At 42.2% G+C, this 24,331-nt stretch overlaps 1 protein-coding gene across 8 annotated transcripts in view; it reads right to left on the bottom strand.

Moving 5' to 3' along the window:
• PLCB4 (phospholipase C beta 4) overlaps window positions 1–24,331 on the bottom strand; it is a 335,768-nt gene that overhangs the window by 88,654 nt on the left and 222,783 nt on the right. For all 8 annotated transcript variants that reach the window (XM_088478044.1, XM_088478048.1, XM_088478046.1 and 5 more), the window contains 6 exons: window positions 21,421–21,500; window positions 19,359–19,443; window positions 7,161–7,251; window positions 3,870–3,965; window positions 1,441–1,541; window positions 263–301 (listed from right to left, as the gene is read on the bottom strand). In XM_088478044.1, coding sequence (XP_088334170.1) covers window positions 263–301; window positions 1,441–1,541; window positions 3,870–3,965; window positions 7,161–7,251; window positions 19,359–19,443; window positions 21,421–21,500 — 492 coding nt within the window. The remainder of the gene's footprint in view (window positions 1–262; window positions 302–1,440; window positions 1,542–3,869; window positions 3,966–7,160; window positions 7,252–19,358; window positions 19,444–21,420; window positions 21,501–24,331) is intronic.

The following is a 24,331-nucleotide window of genomic DNA, read 5'->3' as shown; positions in this document are numbered from 1 at the left end:
ATGAACGATAATCGTTTATCGTTTTAACTCGGAAAGTGAATGATTTTTTCAACAATTGAACGATAAACAATATCGTTATCGTTAATCGTTCAAAAAATCGTTTTGTGTGTATGCACCTTAAAACCTGAACTGTTGGGGAGCCTTGAGGACGGCGTTTGGGAAACTCTGCCCTATAGTGCAGTATACACTTGTATATTCTCCTATCATGTTTTGTCCAGGCACTTTTATACTTATTCACAGAATAAAAATTAGTTACTGTCACCTTTTTGTTATTGTTTTCTGGCTCAGAATCTTCCACTACCTAAAGGAGGAAACACAACTGCTTTACCACTTTCATTAGGTATATTTATCTTATGCCTTTATAGAACAACATCAAAAATGTAAACAGTACAATAAACACAAAAGACCACATTTTGTATCAATCATATAAAAAGTGATTTGTGAACATAGAATATGCGCCAATGGCTGAGTTTCCGCTTTTGAGTGTGTATTTCCACTAACACCCCGCATTTGTACGGGAAGCGTGTGTATCAGGAAGGCAATGGCTGCAGGTAGGCACAACGTTGCTCCCTCTGAGACGGGTAGTTGGGCAGATTGGGGAGCACTTTGCAGAAAGCAGGCTGACTGCAGTAATGCATCTGACTGTGCTGCCAGGTGCTTTCATTTAGTGGTAGATAATGATCTCTATGGGGTGGAGAATGAGCATTTAGGGCTTATTCCTGATACAACATTCTTCCGACATTTAATCTCCCTCTGGGTCATGGATTCAGGGTTGTGACGTTGCGAATTACGTCATCATGGTTCCTCCCACCGCTGTACAATGCAGTGATTTGTGCAATAGGGATAGGTCCATGGTGGCGCAATTTACAGCAATTTGCGTCATCAAGTCCCCAGACCGCCCACTTCACTGGGAATAAGGTAGGCTGGTTTACTCTAGTGGGAGCCTCCCAGCCATTCTGGGATTATAAGCAAGTGTGCTGTAAAGTTACGGTCATCAATCCTCAAACAGGGGAAGGACTACCCAAAAAATGTGTGCAGATGGACCACAATACTGAAAATGGTCATACAGAGCACGTGCACAGATGTACATTACATGGCAGGGCATTTGATCTGTGCTTGGCTGACAAATAGGCATTCTTGCAAAAAAAAAAAAATGCCCTGCGCCACGCCCCAATCGCAGTGTGGCCACGCCCCAGGTCCTAATTCCTGTTGTTCCAAACTTAGGAGGTATGCAATATTAATGCAAAGATGATTTATGTCTAAGTGATGTTACTCGTTCCTAGAAGCTTGATTGGCTGATATTAAATATTGATCCAGCCTATACTAGGACTGTACTCACAAAGAGGTAACGATGTATACCATTCAAACCAAAAGAGAAATAGTACCCCACACTGAAGGACAGTCACTAATTTCCCATTAACACAAATACAAAATAATTACTTTTTTTGCAATGTTTGTTGTAACTTCTTTTTGGCTGAGGTCATCTGCTGAAATCTCACTTCCAAACTTGAATTCCGGATGGGCTTCCTCTTCTTGATCAGCTAATTTAAAAGTACACAGACAAATACTGTTTATAAAACAGTTGTTATTTCATACAGATAATTAAAAAAAAAATATATGAATAAGATTTAATATACAGTCAGGTGCATAAATATTGGGACATTGACAGAATTTTCATATTTTGGCCTCTATTCACCACCACAATGGCTTTGAAATGAAACAAACAAGATGTGCTTTAACTGCAATTACCGTTGTAATTCCTACTCCGTTCACCTGATTTGGATGTAATTACCCTCAAATTAAATCTGAAAGTCGGCAGTTAAATCACATCTTGTTTGTTTCATTTCAAAGCCATTGTGGTGGTGAATAGAGGCCAAAATATGAAAATTCTGTCAATGTCCCAATATTTATGCACCTGACTGTATATATAGTGTTGAAATGTATTTTTCTTGTCATGCTAAGGCATTTAAGGCATACTTAACAGGGCGGAATTAAAGGACACGAGGGCCTGAAAATGATCAAGGGTCTATACTGAGAAGGGGAGGACCGGTAACTAGTGCTGTGTCGGTGTGGTCAGAGCCACGTGGGTGTGTATACCCCCCTGCAGCACTACCTCCCTAAATACACAAAAATAGAAAAATTGCATCATTTTGTGAGAATACCAGAAATACTATTTTAATAGTAATGATGATGTCTATTTGGAGGCCTGGAGTTGTAGCTCCATCCGCCCCGTTGCTAATTTGGCCCTGCCTGGAATTTCCCAGGGCTCTCCCGATTTTGAGGGAGTTCTGCTGGATCCCGGGAGAGTAATCTACCCTCCTGGATCTCACCAAATACTCCCATTGCACAGTACCATGAATGGTGATTGTCGCTGACACTTCCCCTCTGGACCTCCCACGGTCCCTGGTCCCAAGAAGGGAAAATAAGAAAAAGTGATTTGAGGGTATATATGCAAAAATAAAATAAAAACAGAATTTATTTGAATCTTCAGAAATAAATGGAAGGCTAAATGGGTAAAGCAAACCCCCAAAATTTGTGCTGCCAGTGGCCATGTCCATGCATGGCATTTAGAGGGGATGCAGCCAGGAAGCTTACGGTCGAAATGCCGACCGCTGGCTTCCCGACTGTCTAATCCAGGCAGGGGTCTAATGACACGCGTCGAAATCCTGACGCCTGTCATTTTACCTACGCCGGGAGCCCAACGCCTGACATACCGATCGAAGGTAAGCCGGGTGGCGGGCGTGGACAGTGCTGGGGAGGGTTAGGTTAGAGGCTCCCGGGGGGGACTTAGGCTTAGGCACCCCCCCAGGAGGGTCAGGTTTAGGCTAGGGGAAGTGGGGGTTAGGCACCCCCGGGGGGAGGTTAGGGTTAGGCACCCCCCCCGGTAGACTTAGGTTTAGGCTGCGGGGAAGGGGGGGATAGGTTTAGGCACTTACAGGGGGGGTTAGGGTTAGGCACCCCTAAGGGAGGGTTAGGGTTGGGGGGGGGTTGGGTTAGTAAATAGTTAAAATACTTTAACTTTCATACCACACCCATTTAGAGCACCCCCTATCATTTTTAAAAGTTGGCTCGTAGGCCCCCTCTATCACCTATGGCCTCATTTCACAACATATCTGTCTATAAATTCTACTCCTCATCTCCGCTCTGCATTTCTGTGTTCTATAATTATTAAAGCAAGATTGTGTATTAACATACAGACAAAGAGACTCAGAGGCCCCTGTTCACAAACTTACAATCTATGGGAGGTCTAGCACAGAAACTAGAGTGGCTTAGCGTCCAGTACATAGAGAATTATAATAGGAAACTTTCAGTGGAGCTGTTGCAAAGTAAATATGTTGCCCTACCCCCAATTACATGAGGGTTAATATGTATGGATGGCATATTCTGCATTGCTGGCAATTTGCCTCAAGCAAAAGAGGGTCGCTGTGCCTGCAGAGCATATTAGTAAGGGTGGGACTTCCTTTAATACAGGACCTGACAAAATTCATCCTTCGGTATAAATATGTGGTTGGTGCACATGATAATCAAGCAGTATCATTCCTGTAAGCAGGGCCCTCTCATTTCCTGATTCATAGATTGCTCATACATTATATCATATCTGCCTACTCTCCAGGAATGGCAGGGGGAGTCCCGAATTTTTGGTGAGTCCTAGTGAAATGGACGGGATGGGGAGAGGGGGTCACGATGATGTGTCACAGGTCAACAATTGGTGGCATTATGCCATGAAGGGGTGGGGTTTAAAGTTCTCTATCTCTCTTGACTGTACACCACAAAAAAAAAAAAAAAACTGAAACTATATAAAAAAAATAACAAAGAGAATTTGTTGCATTGCCCGATACTGCACAAAAATTAATTATAGAAATATATACCGTTTTCTGTTTCTTCCTCAATGTCATCTTCAAGGATGCTAACCGGTGCCACCGTCTCTCCAGCCTCCATCATACTTTTTAAAGCCTCAAGCTGCTCTGTTGACATGAAAAACAATTATACAAGTGTGTAACAATACGGGAAACCCTGCATTATCTAATCATTCTCTCTAATCCTATTACTTTTACCAAAACTGTATACAGTCTTCTGAACCTAAACATCGCACAGACCCAAGCATTGTACTAACACAAGGCAGCCAATATTCAGCTCATATATAACCAGGAACCCGAGACAACACAGAGGCACGAGGCACTTTGTGATGTGATGCCACTGGTCACTAGTGAATTGATGGACTGTATTCTCATTGATATCATTACAGGTTAAAAATAAGAAAAAGTTTGTTTGGAAATGTGGGTCAAAGCCCCTGGCTCTCACTGTATTAAGCCAAATGTCTACATATGAAAATGGAAATGCTGGGAAAACATATTTTGTGTCTGATGGATGTCTCAATGAATAGGCCTGACATTTAAGAAAAGAATGTAGATAAAAATAAAAGCAGGTACAGAAAAATAGCAAATTTGCCTTTATGTGATATCTTTAATGGATGACTAAATATGGCAAACTGTTTATCAGTCTGGTACCTTAGTCCCACAGCCTGTAAAATTACCATAGTATGTGCAAATGTGGGGCTAGAGATGGCTATCTAGTAGAAGTTACAAACTCCGCTTTACCACATTCATAATCTCCCAGTACCTTCTCAAACGTCTTTATACTGGCTTCTGTCCCCTCCACTCCACTCAAACTGCCCTCACTAAGGTCACCAATGACCATCTCATGGCCAAATCCAAGGGCCAAATCACTCTCCTCATAGTCCTTTATCTGTCTGCTGCCTTTGACAGTGTCGGCCGTCCTCTTCTCCTTCACATCCTCCACTCCATCGTCATCTGTGGTTCTGTACTTACAACCCACTCCTTTACATCTCTACCACCCTCAACATTCTGTACCTGCAGGCAGGGTACCCTTCAAAGGTCTGTTCTTGGCTTCTTCTCTTCTTGACTACAGTTCCTCCCATCAAAATCTTGTCAGATCCTTCTCCTCCAATCCTACAGTTTTTATACACTGATGACCCTCAAAACAACCACTGCTCTCCTGTTCTCTCTCGTCTCTAACTGCATTTCTGCCTTCTCCTTCTGGATGTCCCGGTGCTTCCTGAAACATAACATGGCTATACCCAATCTCACTTTATTCTCTTGTTCCAGGGTTCTTCCACCTCCTCCCTCCATCTGTTTATAACATCACCTTATCTTCTGTCCCTCATTTCCACTGCTTCAGTATTATCTTTGTCTTTGCTCTTACCCTTCACTCCCCACATTCAGGCCATTTCTCAATCTTGCCACTTTCACCAAAGCTCTTAGGAGCGCACTCATCATCTCTTGCTTAGACTACTGTAACTTCCTCCTTTTTGGCCTCCTCACACTCCCCGCTTCATTCTATCTTTAAGCAGCTACTCGCTCCATTTTTCTCTCTCGTTTTTCGCCATCTGTCTCCCCCCTCTATAACATGTTTCTCTAGATCTAAATCCTGCTTAGAATCCAGTTTAAACTTCTTATCAACACATATGAAGCCATGGATCATGCCTACTGCATATACATCTCCAACCTCCCTCCAGCCTTCCCCACTACTCCTCAGAATGCTGACTCAACTGGTCTACTCCGGTCACTTCCTCTCATGTCCACCTCTGATTTCTCCTGCAGAGGCCTCTCCTCTGGAACTTCCTCGCTCACCAAGGCAGGCTTTCTATTAGTCTCTTAAGCTTTAAAAGCACCCCAAAACCACACCATTTTGCTTAAGCCTAATAGCCCCGTACTTAAGTCCTCTCTCACTCACTCCACACTTCCTCCTGGTTTCTTCCCTAGTTTACCTTCCATCTGTTCACTCGTTCCCTTTAGCGTGTTAGCTCTCGGACACTACCATAGGATAGCCACAGGATCTTTGTGAGCTGTTGTGTCAGCCCAACACCTCAACTCCATTATTCACCACTGCCTGACCGTACAAGCTACAGTGAGTTGCTGTACCCTTCCCCCTGTACTCGCCCCTCCAAGTATGAGGTTTTATTGTAATGCTTTGTGTTCATTCTATGTACTTAGGCAAAGGGTATTGTACTTATACTGTCTTATTTGTTTTTATGTCCACCCGATGTATGGCATTGCTTAAATAAAATATAATTATAATAATATATGATTTGTTCACTAATATTCTGACATTTCCTTTGTATATACATGTGCACCCCCCACAAAATATCTTATTGGGGTATAAGAGGAGCTTTGCACCATGTAATAACTGTGGATTATCAATTATAGATATAGCATGGATCATTTATTTTATATTAAGCAGTGCAAGTACTGAATGATGTTACATGTATTATAAAGTATTATAAGAGACCTAGGGGGATGAGAAAACCCTGACCCTGTGTAAGACAGTCAGAGCCTAATTAAGGGCCTGATTCACTACGGATCGCAATACTGCGTATGCACGCAGTTCAACTGCGATAGCAAGCCAAAATACTGCGATAGTAATGCAATCTCAGCACCACATAAGGACGCCTATTTTACCATACGCACATCCGTAATACTTAGCAGAATAGCGAAACCATCAGTACAATCGAGTACCATCAGACCCATACGCACACTTGCACAAGCCCTGACCTTACTCAGGAATCGCTAACAGCCACGCACGCTATGAGACCTCACACTGCGTATGGGATCGCAGTGGATAATTTATGCACGCATCTACAATGACGTGCGAACAAACTGGCACTCCTGTGGAAGGCAAACAAACCCCCCCCCGTTACCACCCACAAGCGGCACTTCGTGTCGATCACTCTGCGATGGGACTGCGTAGCCTCTGCGATCGCAGTCCCCATCGCAGCGGCCGGTTCACACACTGCAATGCGTACGCACAAACAGAATGCAACAAATGGCCGATTACGTGCGTATTAGCAACTGCGATCCAAGCTGAATCAGGCCCTAAGACCTCAAGTGGCCTAGGCAAGCTATTGGTTTGGGTTTGTTTTTATGTAATAATTATTGTATATTTAGTTTTTTTATATATATATAGTGATGTGTTATAAATAATTTTATTGCTTAAGAGAAAGTGATCAATCCACGCCGCTTTCCCTGTATCTGATGGCCCACAGCGATTACATTGTATTAAGCTTCATTTTGTACAATTTTTGGCTTGTGAAATAATGGACTAGAGAAAGGAGAATTATAGTAGGAGAGATTAAGACATACTCTTTTCCACTTCCGGTTTCAAACGCTTGTTTTTAATGAGTATTTTTCTTTTTAGGTCATTTGGAGAAGGCAAAGGTCTCCCAGGATCAAGCTGAAACAGAGGATCATAAAGAAGATATATATATATAACAAAATTGTAAATTATCTTTCATACAGATGTGTCCACGTACATCTTACCTCCATGCGCTACAAGTCGCGTTACACATAATGCGTGAGCACTGAGCGACCTGGTAGCGCTGATCGTCTTTCCATGCGACCTATTACCTTCAAATGTGTCTTATTCGTAAAGCAATGCTGATAGGACGCCACGCAAGCAGCTTCTGCTTATTAAAATGATATGCGGCATGCCTATATATTGTGTGCGAATGCGGGTATATCTGCATGCGAAACGCTAAGTTACAGTGTCAGCGGCCATGACACTGTAACTCTACTAGAAGGGTTCTTTAACGCGCAGGGAAGTAAGATGTATGTGGACATATTTGTATGACTTATTCTTATGTGTAATTTACCAAAGTGCAAAATAGCAAAATATATGGGAGCGCATGGCTTCAATATTGCATAATGCGCTCATTTGTCTGCTTCATGCTTACACAGGGGCACGCCCACATTCTGGTTTTGGAAACAGAGGGCCTGATTCAGAGCCGGACGCTCTGACCAGAGCGCTCGCTCTGAATCAGGGCCCTCCTACCTCTTATTGGAGCGGCCTCTTGGACGCTCGCATAGCTGTAGGTTACCACCCACAGCTTATGCGAGCGTTCATGATGATGGTCGCGATGGTCAAGACCATCGATACCATCGGGCTTGCGACGAGACCCTTGCGGTAGGGTGTCGTTGCCGCAAGCCCTGGAGTGATTTTGGCTCTATCAGAGCCAAAATCACTCCCACTGACATCACTAGTGATGTCAGTGGGGCCGGACCCAGACGGTAGGCGTTCCCATGGGAACGTCTCCGTCTGGCAGCCACGCCCCCGGCACGCCCACCAAAGGGGGCGTGCTGTCAATCAACATCGACAGCACGCCCCCTTTGGTGCGAGACCCCGAGCGACGGCTACCCCATCGCTCGCCGGGTCTCGCGCATGCGCACAACGGAGCTCACTCCGTCGTGCGCATGCGCATTAGGGCACCATCGACCCGCTTGCGAGCGTTCAGCGCTCGCGAGCGGGTCAGAATCAGGCCCAGAGTCTACAAAATTGATCTGTGTCTACAATGGCAGCACAAGGTGCAAACATTTTTCTGCTAAAATACGGATTGGTTTCATCTACACCTCTAATAAATCATGAGTGAGCATACATTGAGACTGACTTTACCACATGTCCCTTTGTATGTTTGAAAGTTTTCATTACGTTGTTTAAAATGTGCCTAGAAATGTGATTTCCCATATAAAATACCCTGCAGATCGTAAAGGATTATTGCAAATTCATAGATATAAAAATCAAGTCAGTATACAGGGAGAAAAATTCTTGGCGGCTGCCCACTAACCAGGGGCTGACTCCTTAAATGTGCCCTCTCCACACCTTGAGTCGCTTCTATTTAAATAATCTCATACTACAGAAAACAAAATGGTGCTTTTGCATGTGGCTGTCCAGCCCGCGCTGAGCAAGCAGTGCCCTGATCCACCTTGTTCTTACCGGAAAACGCTACATTCTGTTTCCCGCTGACGTTGGCTGTTCATGCTCTGACTCTATGTATGTCACATAAATGTGGACATTTTTGGGCACATCAAAAAAAGAGGGCCAAATGATGTTAAGTATGTTGTCAATGACCATTCATATTTTCAGGGTTACTACAGATGTGTCCACATACATATAGCCTTGTGTGTTAAACAGCCCTTCTAGTTGCGCCATGCTGTGGTGCGACTCGGTGGCGCCAATCGTCTTTTTGATTGAAATTTACCCTTAAAATGCGTCTTATTAGCAAAGTGATGTGAATAGTTAGCACAAGCAGCTAATGTTGATTAAAATGATATGCAGCATGCCTATATTCTGTGTGCGACTGCGGCTGTATCTGCATGCAAAATGCTACGTTACAGTGTTACAGCTGCTGACACTGTAACGTAACATTTCGCATGCAGATATAACCTCAGTTGTACACAGAATGTAGGCATTTTCGCTTATCATTTTAATCCGCAGAAGCTGCTTGTTGTCCCATTCTCATCGCTTTGCGAATAAGATGAATTGTAAGGTAAAAAGTCGTACGAAGAGACGCTCGGTGCTACCGAGTCACATGGCGATCACGTGTTATGTGTAACGCCACTTGTAGCACACGGAAGATAGATGTACTGTATGTGCACACATCTGTACATAAAAAACTATTACATGACCACAACAATCTGTTATGGTAAGAAATTTGTGATAGTGTTTAATTGTGCCCTATCCATCATAGACAATGTTCAAATCCTGGTCGATTTTCCTCGGAAACCTTCACCTTACACACTACAAAATTATAGGTACTTTGGACACACTTTAGGGGGTCTATATAAGATAGTGGCAGTGGAGCCCCACAGAAATAGATATTTTTTAGAGCCTATTTATCAAAAGATTCTTACTGGGCCAGCGGCTCTGATAACAGTCTGTACCACCGAAAAGTCTGCAGTAAGGAGGTAGTGGTCGGTAGTCATGTTATTGCTGGGTTCTTACCATGCTCATGAACAGAATAAAAAAGAGATATGGGCTATCAGGGAGGAATTTTCTGATCCCCCTGCAACGATGCTTTTATTATAGGGAGAGAACGGCTAATGGCATCTACAGATAGCTTTCCCAAGTTTGGTAAATTGGGCCAGGCCTCAGTACTCTTTGGGAATAATTGGAGCTGCGCTCTTCTGTGCTACTGAACAAAGGTGATATCTCTTGATAAGTTTAGTCCACCAGTGCCAGCCATGTGAATGGCAGGTAGGCTCAGTACACGTAGCAGTCTAATCAGAGGGCTATACCTGGGGGATACCTAACAAGAGGGTTATCTAAAAGGGAACAGTAGACTACAAAAACAAAACTAAGTGTATTCAGTGCAATTTAATAAATTACTTTATTTACAATTAATACAGTAATCTATAGCCACAGAATACAGGTGTGCAGGCATTTACACCACAGACAAAGGGAAAGAGCATACTTTGGGTAAGGACCAGTGGTGGCTCCAGAGGTGGGGCTGTAGCACAGTCAAAAATTCAAATAGGGGAGTCACACCAACTGCCAGTGAGTCCCGGCCATCTATGTTTGGCAGCATTTGAAATGACAGTTGGTGTGGTTCCCCTATTTTAATTTTGGACTGTGCTGCAGCCCCACCTCTGGAGCCGCCACTGGTAAGGACCAATCAATACTGCTCTAGCTTCCTGGGTCCCATAGTCTGTTCTTTCAAGATCAGTGCAGGGGCCTTTTCTGAGAATTTGCATGCACCCACTGAGGGTGGTGGCCTCTAATGAGGTGCGAGGCGTGACTCGACACTCCCTGGCCTTCCTCATCTCCAAGTTCCTTAACCCTGCGTCGAGCTGTTCTCGCTCACCTCTCTGCCGCAAGAGGGCACAGGGGCCTGCCCCTCCTAGTATCTTCCTATCTCTAGGTGGCTTGAAACCCCCCTAGTCAGTTTTCCCGTCGCCTGTGTGGAGTGCAGTAGTGACCTCCCTGGCCTCTGAGGCTCATTGTGCCCGTACTCGTCCGACTTTTAAAGTTACGTATTTCTTTTTATTTTTTCAAAATTTTGTGTACTTTGCTGATTTTCTGAATGAAAATTACAAAGGTTGTGGGTATTTTGCGGAAATATGTAGGCTTGTCCAGGGTGGTCTCTTAGGCACACTGCGCCCAAACTGGTACTCATGTTCGTGTTTTCTCTTTTTTGCTTCAGATTTTCTGCTGAAATTTCGATATATTCTCTCTTTGTACATCCTAATGAAGGTCACTGATCCCTTTAAGAATTGAGTTAATTAAGTGCTAATGACGATTTTATAACAGGCGCGTGTTAGGCACACTGTGCCCGAACCTGGGAGTCCCAGAGGTGCGCCCGGTGCAGGGTTAATGGCTACAGCCCATGTATTTCTGCAGTTGAACAGAAGATATCCAGGATTCCCCTGGAGCTGACATCAATTTTATACCATACAGATGTGTCCTCATACATCTAGCCTCCTTGCATGTTAAACAGCCCTTCTAGTTGTGCCATGCCGTGGCGTGACTTAGTAGCGCTGAATGTATTTTTGTGCGACTTTTTACCTTCAAATGCATCTTATTCACACGGTTATGCGAATAGGATGCACAAGCCGCTCCTGCTGATAAAAATGATATATAGCATGTCTATGTTCTCTGTGTACAACTGCGGCTGTATCTGCATGTGAAATGCTACGTTACAGTGTTACAGCCGCTATCACTGTAACGTAGCATTTTGCATGCAGATACAGCCGCAGTCATACACAGTATATAGACATGCCGCATATCATTTTTATCAGCAGAAGCTGCTTGTGCGTTTTATATGCATCACGGTGCGCAATAAGATGCATTTGAAGTAGAAAAGTCGCACGATAAGACGCTCAGCACTCCCGAGTCACACAGAGCTCACGTATTATGTGTAGTGTGACTTGTAGCGCACGGAGGATAGATGTATGTGGACACGTCTGTATGTAATAAAGCCATTTTACTTTCACCTGAACAATAGAATAGGTCTTTTAATTTCATTCAACAAATAAGAAATAATATGACTTGACTCTATAATCTATTCTTAATGAAGTTGGTTTCTTCAAAGTACATTCAGTATGGCTTTGGGTACACATATAATGTTCTGACTAAAACAAGTTAAGGATTATAATACAGACTAAAAGTCACCTCCTTGATAGTTATATACCAGTGTGTACTTGTCAGCTTACATTGCCCAAACATTCATGAAATGTTTTATATATATATATATATATATATATATATATGTATATATATATATTTATATATACAGTGGTGGCCAAAATTGCGGAAACATTTTGAAGTTTGAATGTTTATCAACTGCGAATGCTTATAAAAATTGTTTCACTTCACGCAGTGCAATGATTCACATATCAAATGAAAGGAAATTTAATGCTGAATTCAACACAATAAACAGAGGTCAAATATTTCCATTACAAGGGAAGTTATGCCGTGAAAATAACACTTAGGGTGAAAATCCCTGTGTACGCTATCAGGAAACACAATCTATACAAAACAAAGAAGGAAACGGCGGGAAAATGTGCACAACAGCTGTTGATGATAGGAGAATAAAACAAATTTGCGTCAGGGACAGATGGATGTCATCTACGGCCATTAGCAGTGACCTGAGTGCAACTGGTGTTTTTGTCAGTGCAAGAACGGAATGGAGAAGACTAACAGAGGTTGGCCTAAAAGGTAGGATTCCCTGAAATAAGCCATTGCTGAATCAAAAAGCAGCGACAGAAACGAATTCAGTGGGCAAAAGAACACATTGCATTGACAGAAGGTCAGTGGAAACAAGTGCTATGGAGTGACGAAACTAAGATATCGATATTTGGTAGTGATGGCAGAAAATGTGTGAGACGTCGCATCGGGGAAGAGGTACATCCAGATTTTATTCAAGTGACAACAAAGAATCCTACAAGTGTTATGATCTGGGCATGTATGACAGCAGATGCTGTAGGCCGCCTATATGTCATAGATGGCACACTGAACAGCAGAAAGTACATTGACACCATCCTACAACCAAAACTTCTACTTTCTATCAGGGATCTTTTCCTGATAATGCCCCATTTTTTTTCCAGCAGGATTCAGCTCCCTGCCCCACTGCACGGATATGCAAAAAGGGGTTCACGGAGAATGACATATAGGTGCTGGGATGGCCAGGAATAGCCCAGACCTGAACCCCATAGAACATTTGTGGTTCTGTTTAAAAAAACTGGTACATCTGAGGCATCCATCCAATAAAAGACAATTAATTGAGGCTATAATTGTCTCATGGCACCACATAATAAAGAAGGAAAAGCTCCAAACATTGGTTGGCTCAATGACACATCGCTGTGCTGCTGTCTTGAAAAATAAAGGATACCCAACGAAATACTGATAGGACAGTAAAATCATAAGTACACAGTGATTTTCACCCTAAGTATTGATTTCACTGCATAACTTCCCTTGTAATGCAAATATCTGACCTCTGTTTATTGTGTTGAATTCAGCATTAAATATCCTTTCATATGATATTTGAATCATTGCACTGCATGAAGTGTAACAGTTTTTATAAGCATTTGAAGTTGAAAAACATTAAAATTTCAAAAAGTGTCCGCAATTTTGGCCACCACTGCATATATATATATATATATATATATATATATATATAAAATAAAAATGTGGTTCCGTTATTAAATACTGAACTGCATGGTGATTGATTTCATTCGGGTTAACCATTATTACCTATTTGCTGTGTTAAATAGATAAATAGATATGGTATTCTGATCCTTAAAGAAAATAACGAGAGGTCATGAACAGGCAATGAGCGAATACAGTGGATGTGGCCATTGGGACACTGTGCCATGTAGTGAAAGGAATTAGCAACACAAGCAGAAAGTGGGTGATGTCACGCCGCAGGCATACCCCCTAAAAATCCAGGTCTTCTCAGGGCAGTCATAATTTCCCAAGAGAAAAATGGGTGTGGTCAATCTGACAGAGTGAGTGTCAAGGACAAAATTAGGGGTGTGGTTAGATAGGTTGCACGTGGGCCGGGCAAATAAGGGCATGGTCAATTTTGTTCCACTTTTTTTTGTTATTAAGGAGTGTTGGGAGGTATGCTCAGGTACCAGTGAAACTGAACTCAAGTGCAGTGCTCAATCTCCAAAATCATCAAAGCTATGCGTGACACATGACACATGATGCATATGGCTAAATTTGTACTTCCCTTATAGCAGCACTAATGTGAGTCTGTAACAACCACAAACAACTCAACAAATACAGCACAGCCAAACAGACAGCAATGTAAAAAATTTCAATCTATCTTTTTTTTAGCAGGATTTGCACATGAAGTATAACCTTTGTTACATCTAGACAGGAGAGGGTGGCCATAAAAGTCTACCAGCAAGCCTATTTGCCTATTCTTCTCTGTACTAATCCTACTGTATCAACCGATAAGACACTTAAGGTGGGTTGGGTATGGGGTGCCGTCAGAATTCTCGACAGGATTAGGATACCGACACCTTAGGTAAGATTCCTACCCCTCCCTGCACCTAAACCTAACCCCCCCCTAGTGCCTAAACCTAACCCTCCCCCCCTAGTACCTAATCCTAACCCTTCTACTAGTGCCTAATCCTAACCCTTAACCCTAACCTCACTACTTACCGTCAGGATTTGACTGGTTTTGGGATTCCCGCGTCAGCATTCTGAGCGCTGGTATCCCGCACGCCAGTATTTCAACTGCATCCCCTTAAGGTACGCAGTGGTCTATTTGATGGGGTCATTTGCAAATCGAAAAATTGATTTTGTGAGCCCCCCCCAGTTGGTACTGCTTGCATGGCATGCTAAGTGCCACATATGGTATGTGGCATTGGTGTCTCTATAGTACAAAACATGAAACCAAATGGTTGTACCTTTATTTCATTCATTTTACCTTTTGCCAGTTTCCATTTCAGTTTTTATTTACACCATCATTAACCACTTCCAAGACCAGATCGATGTTTATGTGATGCAATATGTAGATTCCTATGGGCTTAACCTTATTCAATTAAATCGTATACTGATGGGTTTTTTTCAGGACAGAAAGGGCTTTCTCTAGTTAGAATATTAAAATAAATATACTTTTATTTATGGACATTTTATAGCAAAACGTTATTTAAAGGAAAACAGAAGTCTAAATAACAGTTTTCCATGATTCTTCCCATTATTACATTCACAAAAATTAGGATGTTTACCCCCAAAATGTAATCTATTAGTTCTCCCTGATAAATAGCTGTACTTTGTACAAGATCTGTCTCCGCTATATGGCCCAGGGACTTATGTGCACATTACAGCCTATATGGTATACAATGAAAGAAGGTGCTTTGTTCTCCTGCCTCAGCTATATGGCCCAGGGACTTATGTGCACATTACAGCCTATATGGTATACAATGAAAGAAGGTGCTTTGTTCTCCTGTCTCAGCTATATGGCCCAGGGACTTATGTGCACATTACAGCCTATATGGTATACAATGAAAGAAGGTGCTTTGTTCTCCTGTCTCCGCTATATGGCCCAGGGACTTATGTGCACATTACAGCCTATATGGTATACAATGAAAGAAGGTGCTTTGTTCTCCTGTCTCCGCTATATGGCCCAGGGACTTATGTGCACATTACAGCCTATATGGTATACAATGAAAGAAGGTGCTTTGTTCTCCTGTCTCCGCTATATGGCCCAGGGACTTATGTGCACATTACAGCCTATATGGTATACAATGAAAGAAGGTGCTTTGTTCTCCTGTCTCCGCTATATGGCCCAGGGACTTATGTGCACATTACAGCCTATATGGTATACAATGAAAGAAGGTGCTTTGTACAAGATCTGTCTCCGCTATATGGCCCAGGGACTTATGTGCACATTACAGCCTATATGGTATACAATGAAAGAAGGTGCTTTGTTCTCCTGTCTCAGCTATATGGCCCAGGGACTTATGTGCATATTACAGCCTATATGGTATACAATGAAAGAAGGTGCTTTGTTCTCCTGTCTCAGCTATATGGCCCAGGGACTTATGTGCACATTACAGCCTATATGGTATACAATGAAAGAAGGTGCTTTGTTCTCCTGTCTCAGCTATATGGCCCAGGGACTTATGTGCACATTACAGCCTATATGGTATACAATGAAAGAAGGTGCTTTGTTCTCCTGTCTCAGCTATATGGCCCAGGGACTTATGTGCATATTACAGCCTATATGGTATACAATGAAAGAAGGTGCTCTGTTCTCCTGTCTCCGCTATATGGCCCAGGGACTTATGTGCATATTACAGCCTATATGGTATACAATGAAAGAAGGTGCTTTGTTCTCCTGTCTCCGCTATATGGCCCAGGGACTTATGTGCACATTACAGCCTATATGGTATACAATGAAAGAAGGTGCTTTGTTCTATTGTCTCCGCTATATGGCCCAGGGACTTATGTGCACATTACAGCCTATATGGTATACTATGAAAGAAGGTGCTTTGTTCTCCTGTCTCAGCTATATGGCCCAGGGACTTATGTGCATATTACAGCCTATATGGTATACAATGAAAGAAGGTGCTTTGTTCTCCTGTCTCCGCTATATGGCCCAGGGACTTATGTGCACATTACAGCCTATATGGTATACAATGAAAGAAGGTGCTTTGTTCTCCTTGTTTGCACTTTTTTGTTTTACATAATTTTGAATTTACATAACAAGTGCCATTAATAGGCAGAAATCAGTGTCCTACAAATACAATAACCGTCTGAAGACTTGTCCAGGTTTATACTATAAATCTTGTATTAGCTTGTAACTTCAGGCGATGCGGCCTAGGTATCCAGATAAAATAATATCCCCTCATAACAGCTGCCATCTTGCCTCAGTGTCAGTGTGCAGGTCGTGTGACATCAGTCATGTGACATTAAAACGTGGGCATGGCCTTTCAACTTTGCTTTTCTTATTTGTTTGCATTGTAACCGCGCAAATCACTAATGTTTAAGTTCCCTTTCATGGGCTCCCTCTTGTTCTTTCCATAATTTTTCTCCCTCTTTTGGTGAATTTAACAATATCACAATGGGATAGTAGAGGCTGTAAAATGGGATAGTATGCTGTACAGTTATATCAGACACATGGGCGCCAGTTCTGTGGGTACTAGCCAGCTCTATGCATGGCATTTTACAGTCAATAGTTTATAAAAGTTGTCTACTATGACCAGAGAGGGAGGGAAACGGTATGATTTACCGCAGGACCCATGTCCGGCAGTTGGAGTCCAGACAGCGATTGCCCGACATGGGTGAAAATCCCGATCGGCCCTAAGGTAAGTATCGCTAACCTAATTCCCTCCCCTAACCCTTCCTTAGGGGTGCCTAACCCTAACCTTCCCCCCAGTGCCTAACCCTAATTCCCCCTCTAAGTGCCTAAACCTAACCCCCCCTTCCCTGCCGCCTAAACCTAAGACTCCCGGGGGGTGCCTACCCCTAAAGCTGCTTACACACACAGTGATTTTTTTGAACGATTATCGATAACGATATCGTTTATCGTTCAATCATTGAAAAAAATTGTTCACTTTCTGAGTTAAAATGATGAACGATTATCGTTCATGCGCGTTCACGTTTGTAGTTCAGTCTGACTGACCAACTGAATGATTTTCATTAAGGGAATATGCAAAAATCGTTTGTAGTTCAAAAAAATTGTTCATTACACTTTAAAAAATCTGACAGATAATCGTTCATAAAATCGTTCATAAAATCGTTGGTAACAAAATCGTTGTGTGTGTATGCAGCTTAAGTCACCCCCTGGGGGTGCCTAACCCTAACCCTCCCTCCCCTAGCCTAACCCTAACCTCCCAGGGGGGTGCCTAACCCTAAGTCCCCCCCCGGGAACCCTAAACCTAACCCTCCCCCCCCCGCGGCTATCTGTGCTCGGCGCCCCTTCGATCGGGATGCCGAGCGCGGTCTCCCAGCGTCGGTAAAATGACAGGCGTCTAGATTTGGACGCCTGTCATTTAACCCTCGCCGGGATTAAGCAGTCGGGAAGCCGGCTGTCGGGATTAGGTCCGCCGGCTTCCCGGCTGCATACCCCAGAGAGCCCCAGTTTGTACAGCCACCTTATTACATATACTGTACCTTTTGGCACTCCTTGCTATTTTTGTGTATGATCTAAGGTAACTCTCTGTACATATATTTCTTGAGCTCGGTAGTATATGACAGACTCGCACCCGCCTACTGCAGTATTTACGTCATTTCGGCAATGACATGTTTGGAAAATCACAGAAGATTTTCCTTTGTAGAATCCAGATTTTTCGGGGGGGTCTTCCCTGGCCAGTAGAAATGGATCCTTGGGGAAAGGAACTCTTTAAATAGGTAACAGGATGGGGAGCAGTGGTGCAATTTTCTTAAAGACTATACAATTTAAAAAGTTATTTAGGACATTATAAACTGGTTAATACTGTACGTGCATAATCTGCAAAAAACACCTGTAATTTTCTACATTGTAGTCCAGATGGTTTGTTATTAAGCATTTCCACTGAGCATTTTTTCAAACTACTATATTACCTGTGTTAGAGACCTTGAAAATCACTAAGTATAAACCCTTGCGTTTACCGTTTTGAGTATAAGATAGTTTGATAGGTGATGTCTTTGTTTTTTTTTTTCATTGATATTAAAAGTACCTGCTTAATATGTGTGCACAAAACATAGGGTTTATCTGTTGCCCGGAAACACAAGACGCTCAATTCACATTTTCCGATAAAATATAGCAATTTGCATCATGTTTGTGCGTACGCCTTATCATTTCCACAAAAACGTGTCTGTGCGACAACAGTGCGTAGATTCTGACAAACATATCTCTGAGGAGAAAGGGCAGGACTGAAACACCAATGGCTGAATGTAACACGCCAAAGGCACCATTTGTCTTTCTCCCGGCTCCTTAAGTGAAAGAAAAAACATGTGTTTGCCACTGAGGAATGTAGAGAGGAGTAAATCATGCTTTTAGCATTATAGATTTGACTCCAATATGCCAAGGAAAGACAGGTATGTGACAAATTTGAGAAAATACTAAGGGGGAGATTGATCAAACCTTCTAACGAGGACAGGTGGGGGTGTTACCTGTAGCAACCAATTAAATTGTAGCTTTCATTTTGTAGAATGTACCAGACAACTGCTAGCTGAAATCCGATTGGCTGCTGTAGGTAACACCCCACTCGTCCTCTGTAGAAGGTTTAATAAATCTCCCTCTAAATGATTTAATAGCATGCAGTAAAAAAGAAAAAAGTATAGTTTGACACGTCAAAGCCATTTCATATCTTAATTTGTTTTTGTGTCACTTGGTGGCAGTAAAGCTCAAGATTTTTACTTCAGGAGTAGTGTACTGTGCATGCTGGACTTTGCCTCGCTTGTTGAACACCGTGACATATTCCTGTGGGAATGAACAATATTTCTCAGCTTCAAACTCTGCGAGACCTACAATGAAGTGAACGACAGAAGAAAAAAAAAAAAAACGAAAAGAAACCCCAAAAACATTTTTTTACCCCATCGGTATAACAGAAAGTAAACGGATTACATACCGGATGTGTCTCAATGGGTTGCTTCAAAAGGAGATCCCCAAATATATCTTCACAGTATTTGGACATCTTGTATTGTTGATATTTACTAGAATATAAGGTTTAACATGTATCTTACCTTGACGCAAGAGAAATGGCAATACTTATATAATATTCAAGAATGCTGCTTAGAATTCTGATAAACGTGAAAAATGCAGACAAATGCAATCTCTTCTTTTCATGTAATGTAATTAGCCAGTTTTGGGGCATTTTTACTTGTTTATTCCTGTAAGTGGATGGCTTAGAGCAGTGATTCCCAACCTCGGTCCTCAAGGCACACTAACAGTCCTGGTTTTGGTGATATCCATGCTGAAGCACAGATGGTTTCATCAAAATATCTGTGGTACTAATTAAGTTGCCTGTGCTCAAGTATGGCTATCCTTAAAACCTGGACTGTTAGTGTGCCTTGAGAACCCGTGGCTTAGAGGGTCAAAATGTCATTAACACAAAACTTATTCCATGACGAGAGAAGCATTTGCGGTGTTCCTAGGTGTACGCAGACTCACTGAAGCAGTGCTTCACATTCAGCATAAATGCAAAAACAAGATTTTGCTGTGGAACAAAATATTTAAATAACCTATGAGGGAGGGAGAAAGCTGTTCTCGTGGGACATGCACCTTTTTGATAGCGGAATCAATGTAGATTCCTCTAGTCACAATTTATAGGGGAAAACACATTTTCGATGCACACAGGAACACATGATGGTTATTTACCGCTGTTAATGGATTAGCCCAGAATTCCATACCAACATCGGGATGTATCAGGGATTTTACTTCAGGACCTGATGTGTCACAAAAGCTAATCCCTGAAAAGTGCAGTGTTTTCACCGGCGCAATGGCGAAAACACATACGTCCATGAATTTACCACGGATCCTATGTGTTTTCGGACAAATTATCCTATCTGTTCGCCCAAACAAATAGGATAGGGTTCTAAAAAAAAAAATATGCAAAAAATTGGGATTATCAGAGAAAAAACCCTGTTTTTCACCCCCGAAAATAGATCGGTGCTAATTGGATACTAGCCTAAGATCTATAAATGTGACACCGAAAATAAAGACAATTGATGTGTCCCCTTCCCCTCTATAATAATATATACATGATGCTTGAACACTGAGTAGTTTATAAGAAAAAGATAAAAGTCATAATTAAGGGAATGGTTCAAAAGCAATAGCAGTCTCCATACAGCCAGTTCCAATGAGCGGAATGGGGGTATGCGCACATCAGATATACAGGTAAGTTCCGTACAACTGATGCTTTTCACATCTACATTTAATCTGGCTTGTAACATACCCATCCTGACTTCAAATAATTATACACCTTTCAAGTTTAAATAACACTATGGGGTATATTTACTAAAGATCGTTTTTTTAGAAGTACAGATGTTGCCCATAGCAACCAATCAGATTCTAGCTATTCTCTTCAATAAGGTGCTAGATAAATGTTAAGTAAAATCTAATTGGTTGCTAGGGGCAACAGTCTCCACTTCTAAAAATCAATACTTTAGTAAATATACTCCTAAGGGCCTGATTCAGCGCAGAACGGGTCAGGAGCCTGCGCAGATTCCTGACCATCGAGAATCTGCATTCAGCAGTGCATGCTGAATCAGGCCCTAAGTTTTGAGAAAAAGCTTTAGTTGTGTACTCTTACATGATTATACATATCGCTAAATCTCTTTGCAGTCAGTGTTTGCTATCAGGGCTTTACAAAATTTCTGTTTTAATATAAAGTAAGGGTTATCCTCAGTAAGAGCATTAAAGCTGTCATTTGACCCCCAACAGAAAAGGTGACATAAGCAGACTCCAAAGAAAGTTTGAAAAATTGCCAGGATGAAATGTGGCCTCATGGAGTAATACAAATGTAATTTTGGTATCACAGAGGGTTTTTTGTTTCCTCATTCAAGACAAAATCATTTTTTTATTGAAAATGGAGAAAGCACATAATTAACAATATAAATAGTACAGTACAGTCATATACCATAAATAAGAAAATAGTAGAAAATATAAAAAAGCTATATAATTAGAAGTACCTGCAGTGATTCTCAAATGAAAGGATTACTGGATATTCTGATGTGACAAATGCAGTGTCCTTGATGGCTTGTATTACATCCTTCAAAAATTAGCAGAAAAAGAGGATTGTTAATGACTTTTTTTTTTTTTTGTAACAAAATGAGCGCTACAGATAAGGAGATTTAGAACATGGCCGACCAGTTACTGAAGTACAATCTACTTGAAGAGTAATGGCACTGGACAATAATGCTGTATATAATATTGTATCATTAGTAATTGATTACAGAGAGGTTTATTTAGCAACACTTGATTTAGGTACAAATTTCCAGTAAATCAAAGCAACCAAAGGGCTGGGGCTGTAATCTGGCCCCGGCATCCCTCTATGCACTCAAGAAAAAGGGGTGTGACCCTCTGCATGCCAGCCGAGCAGAGCACCAGGAGGCGGAGCTGTTCAACCAGACTTTCGTGCCGGACCAGCCAATCAGGCCATCGGCCCATCAGCAATGCTACGTTTACTATTTCCCTCCATTGAGTGATCACGGGGTGAAGGATCGTCGCAGGATCTCCAAGCCCATTCGAGATGTTCATTCAAACATCTTAGGCTGGGTACACATGTAAAGATTTTCTGTCCAACCATCCAACTAGTTGATTGGTTGGAATGAAAATCTGGTAACGTATGGGAGTAACTGATGATCAGCAATTTGCTCCTAAATGCCAGAAAACAGATGAAAATGGTCGTTCAGACACGTTTGTTAAATGTTTGATCTAAACAATTTGTTCAAACAACAGTTTTAATCCATTTTCCGGCGTTTGGGAGCAAATTGCTGATTGTCATTTGCTTTCATACCTTACCAGATTTTCATTCCAACCAATCAACTAGTTGGATGGTTGGACAGAAAATCTTTACGTGTGTTTGCACCTTTAGCTTTCCACACCATCAATATCATAGATCTCACTCCACCGCTCTTGTCCCACTACTTTGGGAAGCACCAATCAGCTCTTCTATACTAGGACAGCGTCTGGTGCACCATCCAACACGAGCACATGAACACTCTGCCCCACATCCGTAGAGAATGCCACAGACAATGTCATCACATCCCAGGCAGGATTTTGTGACTGCAGACCTTATGGAATAGGACCTACAGATGTGTCCTTATACATCTTTATTGCAGCCACGCTGAAAATTCTCCCTCGGCGTGCCTGGTCCCGTGAGACTCTGCTAGTGCCGGGCATCTTTTTTCCGAAAATGAAATGAGATGCGACTAGGACGCACCAGCAGACTGTGCTGCTTAATTTGATATGTGACACTTGTATATCTGTGTGCAACTGAGTCTCTGAATCTGTATACAAAGTGCTACAATGTAGCGGCCGCAGCTATTTTCATTCCAAGTTCTATTGTGGTTCATATACAGACTCAGGTGCACACAGATGTCCAAGTATCACATATCACATTAATAAGCACAGTCTGCTGGTGCATTCTAGTCACATCGCATTGCGAGTTAGATGCATTTTCTTTGAAAAAAGACATCTGACGCTAGCGTGACTCACTCACGCCAGGCAAGCCGTGCTGCGTGGCTTGTTTAAGCTAGATGTATGAGGATACATCTGTATACAGAAGGGGCATTTCTAGAGAGGAGGGGGCCCGTGTGCAGTCTCCGACACGGGCCCCTCCTCTCCACCCGGCAGCGCTGCGGCCATTTTCCCTGTACTGCGCATGCGCAAATGACGGGAAAATGGCTGCCACGGCCATTTTCCAGTCGTTTCGCAGCGCCGGACGCCCGCGCTGATGTGGGACTCCGGAGAGGTAAGTATTATTATGGGTGCAGGGTGTGCGGTGCGGGGCCCCCTGGACCCAGGGGCCCGTGTTCCCCGCACACCCTGCACCCATTCTAGATACGCCCCTGGTATAGAGTATATTCATATTTAGCTACCTTTCATCCAACTGACATTTTTCATCATTTGCTGATTGGACACCTTCCCTAAACGGAGCAAATTGATTCTGAATACATTCTTGTAGAAATGTATCACGGAGCAACAATTGAAATTTGCACTAACCAATACAATAACAGAAGAATAATCTGCATGGCAACCAAGAGGGCACTAATTAACCAAAATGCTTAATTTTCATTTCTACAATAGAGGAAGTTGAAAGTGTCAGACGCCTTCCATGCATGCACCTATTTCACTGAGTGTGTGTGGGCCAGCGGCTGTCCATAGACAAAAAGTGCACCAACTGTCTTTGTTTAAAACCAATGCTATAGACTCTCATTTATATGTAGATCATATTTAGGTCCTTTGCTGCTCACAAGTTTCAGGTAAAGTTTAAATGCATTTATGAAGCTGCTTTGTCTGTTATATGTATTTTGTATGGATTCTAGTATTGCAAATCTTTCCACATATGGGGTTTGTGAACCCTTTCATGTGCAGGTAAGGTCTGGCTACTCTAGTTGATAAAATTATGAGTGTTTTGAAATAATCCAGATGCTAAATGATATCATTCATTGCTAAGAGTGGAGTGATTAATTGAATCGATCATTCATTTTAGTTTGCAAGTATACAATTCTAGATAAAAAAAGAAAACTGAACATAGGAAAACGTTGATTATCCAAGGAAAATGAGCTACTGTATTTAAAAAAAATAAGTACTGATTCAAATAACATTATTATTGATGCCAAGGTAACAATGATCTTAGAGGCTAACGCAAACTAAATACATGTCACATGTCAAAACAAAAAACACTATGATCTGACTGTCTCAGATTTGAACCACAACAGCTCAGTGTATAAGGCAATCATCTGAGCCAGAAGGGCAGCCACTCGTGTGTAATACAATCTGGTTGCTGTGTGTTGTATCTGAACAACTGGACTTTCCTGACTTGGCTACAGACATGATGCATGTGCCAAACAGCCAGATTGCAACCTATGCGGGCAG

The sequence above is a fragment of the Taudactylus pleione genome, unplaced genomic scaffold (genome assembly GCF_031769625.1).
Source record: "Taudactylus pleione unplaced genomic scaffold, aTauple2 ptg000206l, whole genome shotgun sequence".
NCBI lineage: Eukaryota > Metazoa > Chordata > Amphibia > Anura > Myobatrachidae > Taudactylus > Taudactylus pleione.
The sequence above is the reverse complement of the archived record's forward strand: the minus strand, read 5'-3'. Positions and strand labels throughout refer to the sequence as shown.